A 12,031-nucleotide genomic window follows, 5' to 3' on the forward strand; every position below is an offset into this window, starting at 1 on the left:
TCTTTGCCTAGAGTTTGTCAGGTTATGTATAGAATTTCTATTAAACAGTTTTAATAATGGACAAGTAATATAGGATTAAAGTATTTTTCTCATTTATGTAAAATTTTGTATGTTACCAAGTTTTTAAAACAGCAAGCCCAATACCGCGTGGTATAGTCGACTGTCATTACAGCTGAACAATGTGTTAAATGGTGCTCATTTGTTAATTTTGAAAATCTAGCAATAACTGCTCCTTACTGAATCTTGAGAAATCTTAAAGTTTAGAATGACAGAAGAAACTCCATATTCATCCCGATACTTCTTACAAGATTAGTAATGATGCCTCATGAGATAGAATTTAATCCTTTATGAACAGCATCTATATCTACCAGAAACCCTTCTCATGATATTTTCAAGGTGTACGGCATTCCGGAATTCTCTTTCTCTTCTAGTCACACTTCTGTGACATAGGGGACAATGTATTCCACTTTCATTGCTGTCAGGAAACATCATCTACAGAAAATGTGCTGACAGGCCGCAGTTCGCACTGGTATCTTGAGCACCTCCTCACAGACAGGGCAGTAGAAATCATCTTCCTGGTATGATGTGTCAGCCAGAAGTTCCTCAGACATGGTGAGGGGTGGTGGGAGAGGCGACAGCGCTGGCTGGAGAGGGCCAGTAAACAATTCCTTAAAACCAACTCGGATCATATGATGGTGGACACTGTTGTTCATACCATTTGTAGATAAGGAAATGGGGCAGGAAGATGGCATCCCTACCCAAGATCAGATATCATGTTGTTGGAGCTCGACTTTGAATTCAGTCAGAGGCAGCAGACTGGAACTGATTATCTCAACCTCATAACAAACAAAATAGAAAATCAAAATCTAATATGAACTATATAAGTAATAGTTTCTTCCACGTGTGTGTGTATATATACATATACATATATATTATGATGAGTATGGTGTGGAGGGTGTCTGGGATGTAATAATGAAGCATCACTATTTCACCAGTGACTTCAGAGTGCCCATCCCTTTATGGGAATTATTAGCAGGGCAGTAAGATGGCTCACCAGGTAGAAGGTTTGCCATGGAGGCTGATGATTTGAGAATCAATTCCTGCAGGTTGTCCTCTGACACTGCATGTGCATATGCATGCACATACACATACAAATACATACATAAGTACGATTTTTTTGAAAGAAAAGATATCAGCATGTTATTCAGATGCTATAGCAAAATTCTCTGTTAGGATCCACAGAGATGAGAGTGGAGTTACAGTTACCAGTTGCAGTAAATATTAAAAAAGAATTCACCGTCCCACGCCATTGCTGGCACTGGTGGGCCATATGGCGTCTGCAGGGTATTTCTACCTTAATCAACAAAATGTCTCAAATTGACTCACTCTTTCCAATTTCCATCCCACGCTGTCACCAGTTACTATCTGGGCCCTGCGGCGATCTTGCCGCCATGGCTAGCCTCTACTCTCTGGCCCCAGCAGCAGCTGCCATCTTGTGACTCTCTGCTATGAACTCTGTCCACAGTCCCAGCATCTACCCTCTGTGGTTATAGTCCCAACTCCCAGTAACCTGGTAAAGTCAAAACTCTAGAAGCTTGTAATTTATCAGATTTGCATCATGAAATTCTCACTCCACAAAACGTCCACACAATAAATTCTGAACCAATTAATATTGACATAAACTGCCTACCTAGATAAAGACAAATTGTCCTATAAAAATGCATCCCTTATGAAATATTCATAACTACCCGTGGCCCTTTAAGGCCACACAGATCTAGGTCATCCTTCTCTGACTCCATCTTGTTTCTTCTTCCCTTCTCCTCTCTCTCTCCTTTCTCCAAAACTCTGTGCCCACCTGACTTTTTCACTGCCCAGTCACAGGCTTGTGCCTGCCCTCACCTGCACGTACACATCAGTCAGCAGTTGCCACCTTCAGCTCTCCTCAGCATGCCAGCCAGGTGGACAAACAATCCATCAGCAGAGGCTTTTCTAGAAACATGTAGGGAACATGGAAACATCATCTGAACACACAGAAGAGATGCTGAGAGAGAAAGGATTGCACGCAAGGGCAGCCAGGAACTGCTATTGGTCACTCAGCAGAGCCACTCCCTGAGTCACCCCCACCTGATCAGTCTTAAGGCAGGAAGGAGTCACCGATTAAGTCCATTGGTGTCAAACTTTTCGTTTGTCCTTGAAAGAGTAAAGAGCTAAAAATGACACACACACCCTGCTTATCATTTCAAGGAATTCCAGCATTTTCAGAAGCCTAATCATGGATCATGACCAAAGAACCCAAACCAAGACTGCTGATCAGGGTTAGGGTTAGGGTTAGGGTTAGGGTTAGGGTTAGGGTTAGGGTTAGGGTTAGGGTTAGGGAAGGGCTCTCACTTCAAGAAAAGGAAATGATACAGTTTAAGCCTAGAGAGTTAAGTAGCTGATGGCAAAGGACAGAAGAAAGCAGTAATCTCTTACGTGTGGTTGTCCACTCCGCTGTTTTTCTGAATGCTTTTCCTCTGTTGGTTGAATCCTTTAGACAGAGTTGGGGTTGGGTTTTACAGTGCCGGGAACCTACCCCTTTTTCCCTGGTTCTGAGCTCTACCCATGAGGCTGAGCTGATAATGGTGTGCCACTCACTTGTGAGTCACAGGTTGTTTAGAGGGCTGACATTCTCTTGAAAATCCTTCTTAACTCTTAAGATGACCTTTAAAGTGAATTTATTGTTTCCTTCAAAACAGAGAGCGGGTTGCTGAGGAATCCAAAGTAGAAGCAGAATTACATGCAGAACGCATTGAAGCTCTGAGGAAGCAGTTTCAAACCGAGAGAGAGACTGCAAAGAAAGTATCACATAGGGAAGTTTCTGAGGTATGGGGCCACTCGAGAGAGGGGCGCACCTCCTAAGAGGGTCCAGCAGAGCGTGCACAGTGCACTTGTCTTAGCTGTTCTGGTCCCTCTGCTCAGCCAGCCACACGGCTGCAGCCATCTCGCCTTGTACAGCAACACTGACAAGGAAGCATTGTTTGTGATACACACAGTTCCCTGGCAGCCAGAGGGGTGCCTTAAGGAGAACTTTGCTATCAGAGGTATGAGACGGTTGCCTGCCTTCTGACCAATCTAGTCAGCCTGTCAGTCCCCCCATCTGTGTAGCCTCCATCTCCAGAGAGACACACGCAGCTGCTGTGGGAAGGCCGGGGATATAGCTTACTTGGTAGCGTGCTTGCCCAGCTGCCCAGAGCTATGGCTTCCATCTCTAGCAGCACACAATCCCAGCATTGTGGTCAGAAGTCCAAGGTCATCCTCAGCTACATATTGAGTTCAAGGCCAGCCTAGGCTTTGTGAGACCTTATGTTAAACAAAAGAACAAGCAAAAACAAAGCCCAGAGAGCTGTAAAAGATGTGACTGGTGTTATGTGCATGAGCCAAATAGCCATTGTGTAGTTGTGATTGCCACTCTGGACATGAGAAAAAATGCAAGACATCAGAGAGTTTTTCTTGGATAACTAGAGGCAGTGTGCAGCTTTGAAGGAATTCAAAGTAAGAAAAAGCTATTTTAGACTGGTTGAGGGCTAGAAGGAAGGAAACAATGAAAGCATAGCTTTGAGTCTCACAGAGATGCAGGGCTAGGCCTTCTTATGCAGCCTGGTCAAAGCTGAGCTACAAAATGGAATATCAGGGAAAGACAAGTTACCTCAGAGGGACCTGCCCGATCTCATGGCCTTGCCTACTAGATCACTGGAAGTGAACTGTTAGGAAAAACGTGAGCACTCTAGGTTCTGAAATGATGATGATACAGAACTTAACTGTGATTACAGTAGAGTAGGGGAGAAAAAGGAGAAACTAGATGGGGGTATAAGGAACCATAACATCTTTTGGTAATTGAAAATCAGGGCCAGGTAAAACGGTTCTGTTGAGAGGGGACAATTAAGTCAAAAGGCTACTTTAAAGGAGGAATAAGCATATTAATTGTTGCATCATGAACACTGAAGAGGAAGGTAATGATTTTTGTGCGCTTTTATTTGATTACAGTTTTGGAAGTTATGGTTTTATTTTGTTTTCTTGGTTTTGAAGGGTGTTGGGTTTTGTTGTATATTGAATTTTTATTTGTTTACAGAGAAAAAATTTAAAGTTGGGTGGATAGGAACAGAGAGAAGATCTGGAAGGACTTGAGGGAGGAGAAGAATATAAAAATATGTTTAAATTTAAAATTGTTTTAAAATAATAAAAATTATCCTAAAAATAGTAAACACACACACATATGACTTGAGATGGATTATGTCTAAGTTTATTACATGTATGTAGTAATTGTTATTGACACATAACAGCTTACAAGTTAACTTCAACTAATAATACTTACAAAAGTTTTGTGAACTCAAAACCACTGTATAAATATGTTACAAAGAGCAAGTTCTGTAGGACACAAACGAGTGTCCTGAATATAAAAATAAACCATTACTTAGAGCTCATTGCTCAGAACACATAGAAAGTTGAAACCTGAGGCTAGAGAGATGGCGTGGATGTTGAGGGCAGTTGTCGATCTTACAGACCTAGGCTCCTGGTACACACGTGTTGGCTCACAGCCTCCCTGTAATTCCAATTTCAGGAGATTCAGTGTCCTCTCTGATCTTATTGGGAATGAGGCACACGGATGGTATGCATACTTAGACAAAATACGCATACTCATAAATAAATCTAACTTTAAGAAGCTGAAGCTGTAAAGGGAACATCTGTGATAATGTGAGGCAAGTGTGAGGAAACCTGGCCACAGAGTGTGCCGGTGGTGAGAAGCATGGACATGAGCTGAGCACTGCTGAGCTGAGGCTTGTACTAGCCCTGCTTGTGTTAGCCACGGGTGCATTGTCTCTAAGTGGCTTGACTTCGGGATCTGTTTCCTCTGTCATAAAATCAAGATCATCATAACTACTTTTCAGGTTTGTTTAAAGAATTAAATTGTAATAAGCATCTGGCCAAACATGCCTCGACGTTAGTGTTGGCCTGCATTGAGGTAGCAGTGGAGAATCTCATGACCCTTAGGGGTGCAGCAGAAGAATGTGGGGACCGTTGTAGTCTAAGGAAAGGACTCCTGTGTGAGAGGCAGGACAAAAAGCCTGTATAGCACGTCCCTTCCCTCTTCTTGTCTCCCTCCTCAGCCACCTCTGTGTAACGAGCTCTGTGAATTAGCACAGAAGTGAACATTGCACTTCATAGTTAAGAAACCTCAAAACATAAATTTTGGCAAATCCCTTAAGCCTCAGCTCTTAAAAATAAATTCTATTCCCAGTTCTGCAGCAAATGACACAGAAAGGAAAACACTATGCTGGGGTGGGGGCCAGGACAGTTTAGAATCATTCCTTGTGCTACTGCGTTTGCATGAGACAAAAGTATTAAAATGCTTTCACAGCAAAAGCAATGCCATAAAATGCATGCAATGCTAATGGGCACAGCCAAGTGTATGTAACCAAGTTCGTTTCCATTTTGTGAGCCATGGGGCTGTGACAGCAAGGAATAAGTACAGTATGGCACTGACCACTGAGCCTCCACGCCGACAGACATTCCCCTACACTGGGTGTCCAGCCTTGGCAGGACCAAGAGCTTCTCCTCCCATTGGTGCCCAATAAGGCCATCCTCTGCTACATATGCAGTTGGAGCCATGGGTCTGTCCATGTGTACTCTTTGGGTAGTGGTTTAGTCCCTGGGAGCTCTGGTTGGTTGGTATTGTTGTTCTTACGGGGTTGCAAACTCCTCCAATGGGGACCCCGTTCTCAGTTCATTGGTTGGCTGCTAGCATTCGCCTCTGTATTTGTCATGTTCTGGCAGAGCCTCTCAGGAAACAGCTATATCAGGCTTCTGTCAGCATGTGCTTCTTAGCATCAGCAATATTGTCTGGGTTTGATGGCTGGATATATATGGGCTGGATCCCCAGGTGGGGCAGGCTCTGAATGGCCATTCCTTTAGTGTCTGCTCCAAACTTTGTCTCCATATTTCTTCCTGTGAATATATTTGATGCTTCTAAGAAGGACTGAAGCATCTATACTCTAGTCATCCTTCTTCTTGAGCTTCATGTGGTCTGTGGATTGTATCTTGGGTATTCCAATCTTTTGGGCTAATATCCACTTATCAGTGAGTGCATACCATGTGTGGTTTGTTTTTTTGTTTGTTTGTTTGTTTGTTTTGTGATTGGGTTACCTCACTCAGGATGATATTTTCTAGTTCCATCCATTTGCCTATGAATTTCATGATGTCATTGTTTTTGATAGCTGAGTAGTACTTCATTGTGTAGATATACCACATTTTCTGTATCCATTCCTCTGTTGAAGAACATCTAGGTTCTTTCCAGCTTCTGGCTACTATAAATAATAGCTGCTATGAGCATAGTGGAGTATGTGTCCTTGTTATATATTGGAGCATCTTTTGGGTATATGCCCAAGAGAGGTATAGCTGGGTCCTCAGGTAGTACTATGTTCAATTTTCTACCTCACACCAGTCAGAATGGCTAAGATCAAAAACAACAGATGCTGGCAAGGATGTGGAGAAAGAGGAACACTCCTCCATTGTTAGTAGGATTACGAGCTGGTACAACCAGTCTGGAAATCAGTCTGGAGGTTCCTCAGAAAATTGGAAAAGTTCACATTCTTTATCTAAAGTCTTACTTTCTCTTAGGGGTTGGGGATTTAGCTCAGTGGTAGAGCGCTTGCCTAGGAAGCAGAAGGCCCTGGGTTCAGTCCCCAGCTCCGAAAAAAAAAAAAAAAAAAAAAAGAACCTAAAGTCTTACTTTCTCTCAGATGTTAAAAGCTATGACATAGATTGATCTGTTGCTTTATAAGTGCATAATGAGAAGTCATGCATTGTATAATTTTCTTATTTTTCATGTGTTTTAAATTTTTGCATCTGTGTAGGTCTGTGTTCCATGTGCATACCTAGTACTCTCAGAGGTCAGAAGGCATCAGATACTCTGAAACTGGGGTTTCAAATGGTCGTGAGCTGTATATAGGTGCTGGAAACTGAATCCAGGACCTCTGTAAGAACAGCTGGCACTCTAAACTGATGAGCCACCTCCCCAGGCCTCACTTTGAAGATAGGAACAAACCGAAATGTGTCTTCCTGAATGGTCGGTAAAAGTTGTTCCTTCTCTCTTGTTCCTTTATCTTCTAAGCTGAAGAAAGCTCTTGACGAAGCCAACTTCAGATCTGTAGAAGTGTCCCGGACAAACCGAGAGCTACGACACAAAGCTACAGAGCTAGAAAAAGTGGTGAACAGTAACAAGGAAAAGCTCAAGAACCAACGGGCCCAGATAAGGATGCACTTGTCAGCCAAAGCAAACAGTGCACAGAACATGGAGAGGATGAAGGTTGTATGAGAAGCCTAACCCTCTCCTCACCCTTCAGCGTACTGCGAGAGTCTGGGCTGCCGTGCTCTCTGGGAAGTGAGCGGGTTACTTCTGCAGTGTCGTCTCTGCATTGGTGGAGACAATGCTGTTACCCTTGGCTCTTTCTGGGTCAGCGGGCTAGATAGGAAGTAGAATCCAACAGACTGAAAAGTTTACCCTCACTCAGCCCCCATTCCTCTACTGATCATTTCTTTATGTTATTTCTGCATTTTCTCTCAGCAAATAGAAATGGAATTGAGGCAAATGGAGATAATTAAGGATCAATATCAGAAAAAGAACTATGAACAGGTAAAATATGATTCCCACAAACTCTGTTTACCATTAATGTAAAATTGTAACGTATGTTCACCATATTCCCCTCCTTTTGCTATCAGTCATTGAGTATCCAGAGATTTGTATCTGAAATGAATGCTCTGCAGAAGGAGATGGAGATGTTAGCTAAGAGCCAGTATGAGACCTCAGCGAGAAATAAACAGCAAGAGTTGAGACTAGTGGCTGAGCGAAAAATAAGGCAGGAGCTAGAAAGCCGATGCAAGGTATGGAGATTTTAAGATTCGTCTCAACAGTTATTAGCAAGTTTATGTGCCTAAATCCAATGAGAAGGCACTTAAATTTTCCTAGACTTTATAGAAAAAATACATCCATAAATGATACTTTAGTTACTTTCCTCATTGCAGTGACAAAAGTACCTGATACAAAGAAGGGTTTATGTCAGGTCATGGCCCCTAGATTTCAGCCCCCAGTTCCTGGCTCTATTGATTCTGGACCCCAGGTGAGGTAGGACATCATGAGAGTAGTGACAGGTTTAGGAGGAAAGTGTCCCAGAAGAGGGGCCTGGGACTAGGTATATCCTTCAAATACCCCCAGTAACCAACTAGCCCTCATTTACTAAGGTTTTCCAAAGTAAAACTCCCAACTAAAGATTAAGCACCCAGCATTTGAACCTTTTGAAGGACATTTCATACTGAAATCATGATAGTTTGAGATACGGAAAATAATCTTCATTCTCAGTTTAATAAAAATGATGTTTGCTTTTCCAAAGCAGCTAGAGCTTACATGCACCCTGGACTCCTTAGTCTTGTAGATTTGCAGCTCTCAATTGTTCTCTGTAGAAAGAATGTATTCGTCCGTACCACAGGAGTCTTAGTTATTCCTAACCAGCAAAGATTCCTAACTAACCGAAAACAAACTTCAGGAGGTCGTTGAGCTCCTCCTACCTTCTAATAGTCACGAGGGGCTCTCTTTGAGAGAGAGACAGAGACAGAGAGAGATATTAATTTCTCTCAGCAGAATCTATAATCCAAAACAAAACTTTTTATGTAGACTATAGATTATATGGTATGATAATATGAAATAGAATTTCAAAAGTGTCCTATCTTATTTTCATGATTTTATCACCATATTAGAAATTTGAAGCATTTCGGTTCTCTATGGTGTATTGGAAGTTTATTAAAACCTGTCACATTTTCAGGACCTGGAAGACACCATCAGACACCTGAGGAAATGTAAAGAAGCAACAGAGAATAAACTGAAAGAAGCCAGTGTGGAATCTGAACAGGTGAGCCAGGTCAGCACTGAGAGAGAGCGGTCAGCAGCCCTGGGCGTAGTGCTGTGAGGTCTGTCACTGATGCTGCTGTCCAGAGCACAGCAGGCGAGGCCAGCAGCTTACTAAGCGTCCACCTTTACTCAAGAAGTTTAGTTAGGATTCTGTATCCTGACGACAGAGAATGAATGCTAGATTACTAATGAACTCCAAAGTTCAAATACATACTTCTAAACGGAAGGGAAAGCAGCAAGGCATGGACCTCATGAATACTGCTTGACGCCCTGAGTTTCCTGGCCACCAGCTCTTGGCTAGATTTACAGTACCAGACATGAGATGCCCTTCTGGAGAACAGGCCTCACCTCTAATCACAGTGGGTGGTTATCACCGTGACGGTCACGCCACTGCTCTTACCCATGTAGACCTGGGAGCTGCAGTAATGACCGCCTTCACACATATGTTCATGGACGGTGTAGTGGCATGCAAAGGAGAGTCTTAAAGTAGCATAGTAACATTACTGTCAATATGTCATGTGTTCCTGTCATGGCCATTAAGTTACATAATAATATAACCTGCCAACTAGTACATTAAAAAGAAAAGGACTCCGAATCCCAAGTTTAGTGCCAACTATGGACACTTTCTGTATGCCCTTAGTAAAGTTACATTTATTCTCATTTTTGAGTGCATATGTACATGTGTGTATGTTCATGTATGGGAATACATGTGCACGAGTGTGAGCATGCATGTAGAGTGGTACCATCTGCCCCCCCCCCTTCTTTTTTTTTTTTTTTAAGACAGGGTCTCTTATTGGACTGGAACTCACCAACTAGACTAGGCCGGCTATCCAGCAAGTCCCAGGGATCTGCTTGTCTCCTCCTCCCTGGCTCTTGGATTACAAGTACATGCCACAACACCCAGATTATTTTTAATGGGGGTTCTGGGGATCAAAACGAAGTCCTCGTTCTTACACTGCAAGTGCTTTACCCAGTGATCTGCCTCCTGGGCCTGGGCTCGCTTTTTGTGAGCTGTCGTCTACAAATTAAGTCAATTAGTTAATGCCCACTATGCTCTTATTCTAAAAGATCTTTTCAGTAAGTCTCAATGATGCCAGTTCTCTCTCATTTGCCATATAATAGCTATTTCAGCATCTTTCCCTGTACTTCTGTTTCAAAAAAAAAGGTTGGGTTCGCTAGGTTGGATTGGGTTTAGAGAGCGAAGTCGTTATCAGGTTGTACCAACATACCTGAAAAATAGTTTTTATAGTTCCTAAAAGTTAGATTACATTCTATCAAGGGAGTCCAACCACCTTATCTTATTGGAGTATGCCCACTGCCTACATGCTGGCCTTGCTAATACTAGAAAGGAACTTGACAGCACACATTTGCTGAGACCTACTCTGGCAATGCCTCACTAGGCATAGGCTAGCCAGGGAGCTCTGACAAGGTACATGGCTAGCAGGAGCCTGCATTTGTCCTTTACAGCCTCACCCAGAGAGTACTCCCCCAAACTGATGGCTGTTCAGTGCACTGTGCAAACACATTGCAAGGAGCCCATGTGAGAATTTGAGTCTTCTGATGTCTAGGTACAAATCTCTCAGACCCGAACACAAAAGAACTTGTGACTGTTTCTGTGTTCAGATAACAGCTAATCTGGAAGAAGCTCACCGCTGGTTTAAATGCAGGTTCGATGGATTACAACTTGAGCTGACAAAAAACCGGTTGCAGAGGCTTCCCCGGGAAGACAGGTGGCTGGAAGAGGTAAGGCTGATATGGTCATAAAGCAGTTTGAGATTTTCCTTCCCTGTGTCAAACTACAGAAGCCCTCTAACCACCTACCTTGTCTTTACTCAACTACTGCTAGGAAGCCAACTGACTTTTCACTGCGTTTTCACCTTTCCCAAACCATCTAGATGAGAACTTCCTGTCTGAATACAGAGGTAGCATTAAGGAGGGCAACAGGCTCTAAAGACTGGGCTCGCAGCAGACTAGAACTGGGTATTATTGTTCTCTACAGAATCAAGACATGAGGCATAATATTGCAACCAGCCAATCTGTTCTACATCGATGGGAAACTAAACAGAACCTTGGGCTTATGCCCAAGAAGTACCACTCTGACACAGAGAGGAAGAAGTGACCTGGACAGGAGTCTCCTCCAGAGAAGCCATTCCTCTGTGATTCTGCGGGCCAGCAAGTGAGGCTGGCCTGTTCTACATTATAAGAACATGATGTATGCTGAAGATTTTGGATTTTATCCTTTATGGACTCTTTTACATTACTGCAGAACCAACCCATCTCTTTGTCCCTTTCCCTATTTTGTTCCAAATAAATTTAAACTAGTTTGTTTTATGATACTAGATGCTGTCCCATGATGTTTGCTATGTTCAGAAAGAATTTAGTGTTGAGTGAAATGGCCACAATAATATGTTCTAGATGCATCCTATAAGATGTTCTCTGGAAATTAAATTATTTGTAAATACAGTAGACACCCTTCTATACCTTCTAAACACACACACACACACACACACACACACACACGTACATGCACATGTGCGCACACACACACACAAATTTCTGAGATGCCACATGTAGACTATACTTACAGCCACTTTGGTCACTAAAGGGTTGTTTACTGAATAAAGGAGTTGCACTATTCTAGGAACCTGACTGGTAAGTATGGTTCCCTTTCACAGAAGGAAGGAGCAACTTGAACTTTGTTTATTTCAATATTAAATGGTGGGTTTTATAATCTACACTTAACATATATAATGGACTGGCAGAATATCTTGCTTCTTATGCTGGTCCTACCAAGCCCTAATGTAAGTGTACAATTATGATAATGCAGAGAGTAATGACTACAACACAGCCCAGGGTTGCAGTGGCAATTTCTGATGTGAAATGGTAAAACTCAATTTCTCACTATATTTGAAAGGAGGACTAACTACTCCTGAGCACATTGCTGGCCTTTTATTGAGGTCGAAGGGACAGGGAATTCAAGCATTAGAGGACTACCTGATTTTGGAGGCGTTCATGGGTTAATATATGTATTAGAATTATATGGGCGAGACTGTTCATTGACATTCAAACCAACTCCTATTTTTCTGGCTTTCA

The 12,031-nt window shown here is 42.6% G+C and overlaps 1 protein-coding gene across 39 annotated transcripts in view; it reads left to right on the forward strand.

The window, feature by feature from the left end:
* Positions 1 to 11,397, forward strand: part of Ccdc150 (coiled-coil domain containing 150) — a 100,862-nt gene extending 89,465 nt beyond the window's left edge. For 5 of the 39 annotated variants that reach the window (XR_015628647.1, XR_015628637.1, XR_015628650.1 and 2 more), the window contains 5 exons: positions 7,148 to 7,342; positions 7,601 to 7,669; positions 8,853 to 8,939; positions 10,562 to 10,681; positions 10,938 to 11,274. Coding sequence is in view for 8 of the 39 variants with exons in the window: in NM_001412763.1 (NP_001399692.1) it covers positions 2,736 to 2,862; positions 7,148 to 7,342; positions 7,601 to 7,669; positions 7,756 to 7,917; positions 8,853 to 8,939; positions 10,562 to 10,681; positions 10,938 to 11,057 (880 nt within the window). In the remaining 31 variants the exon portion in view is untranslated. 39 annotated transcript variants of the gene reach the window in all.
* The last annotated feature ends 634 nt before the right edge of the window (positions 11,398 to 12,031 follow it).

Source organism: Rattus norvegicus, chromosome 9 (assembly GCF_021556685.1).
Source record: "Rattus norvegicus strain SHRSP/BbbUtx chromosome 9, alternate assembly SHRSP_T2T, whole genome shotgun sequence".
NCBI lineage: Eukaryota > Metazoa > Chordata > Mammalia > Rodentia > Muridae > Rattus > Rattus norvegicus.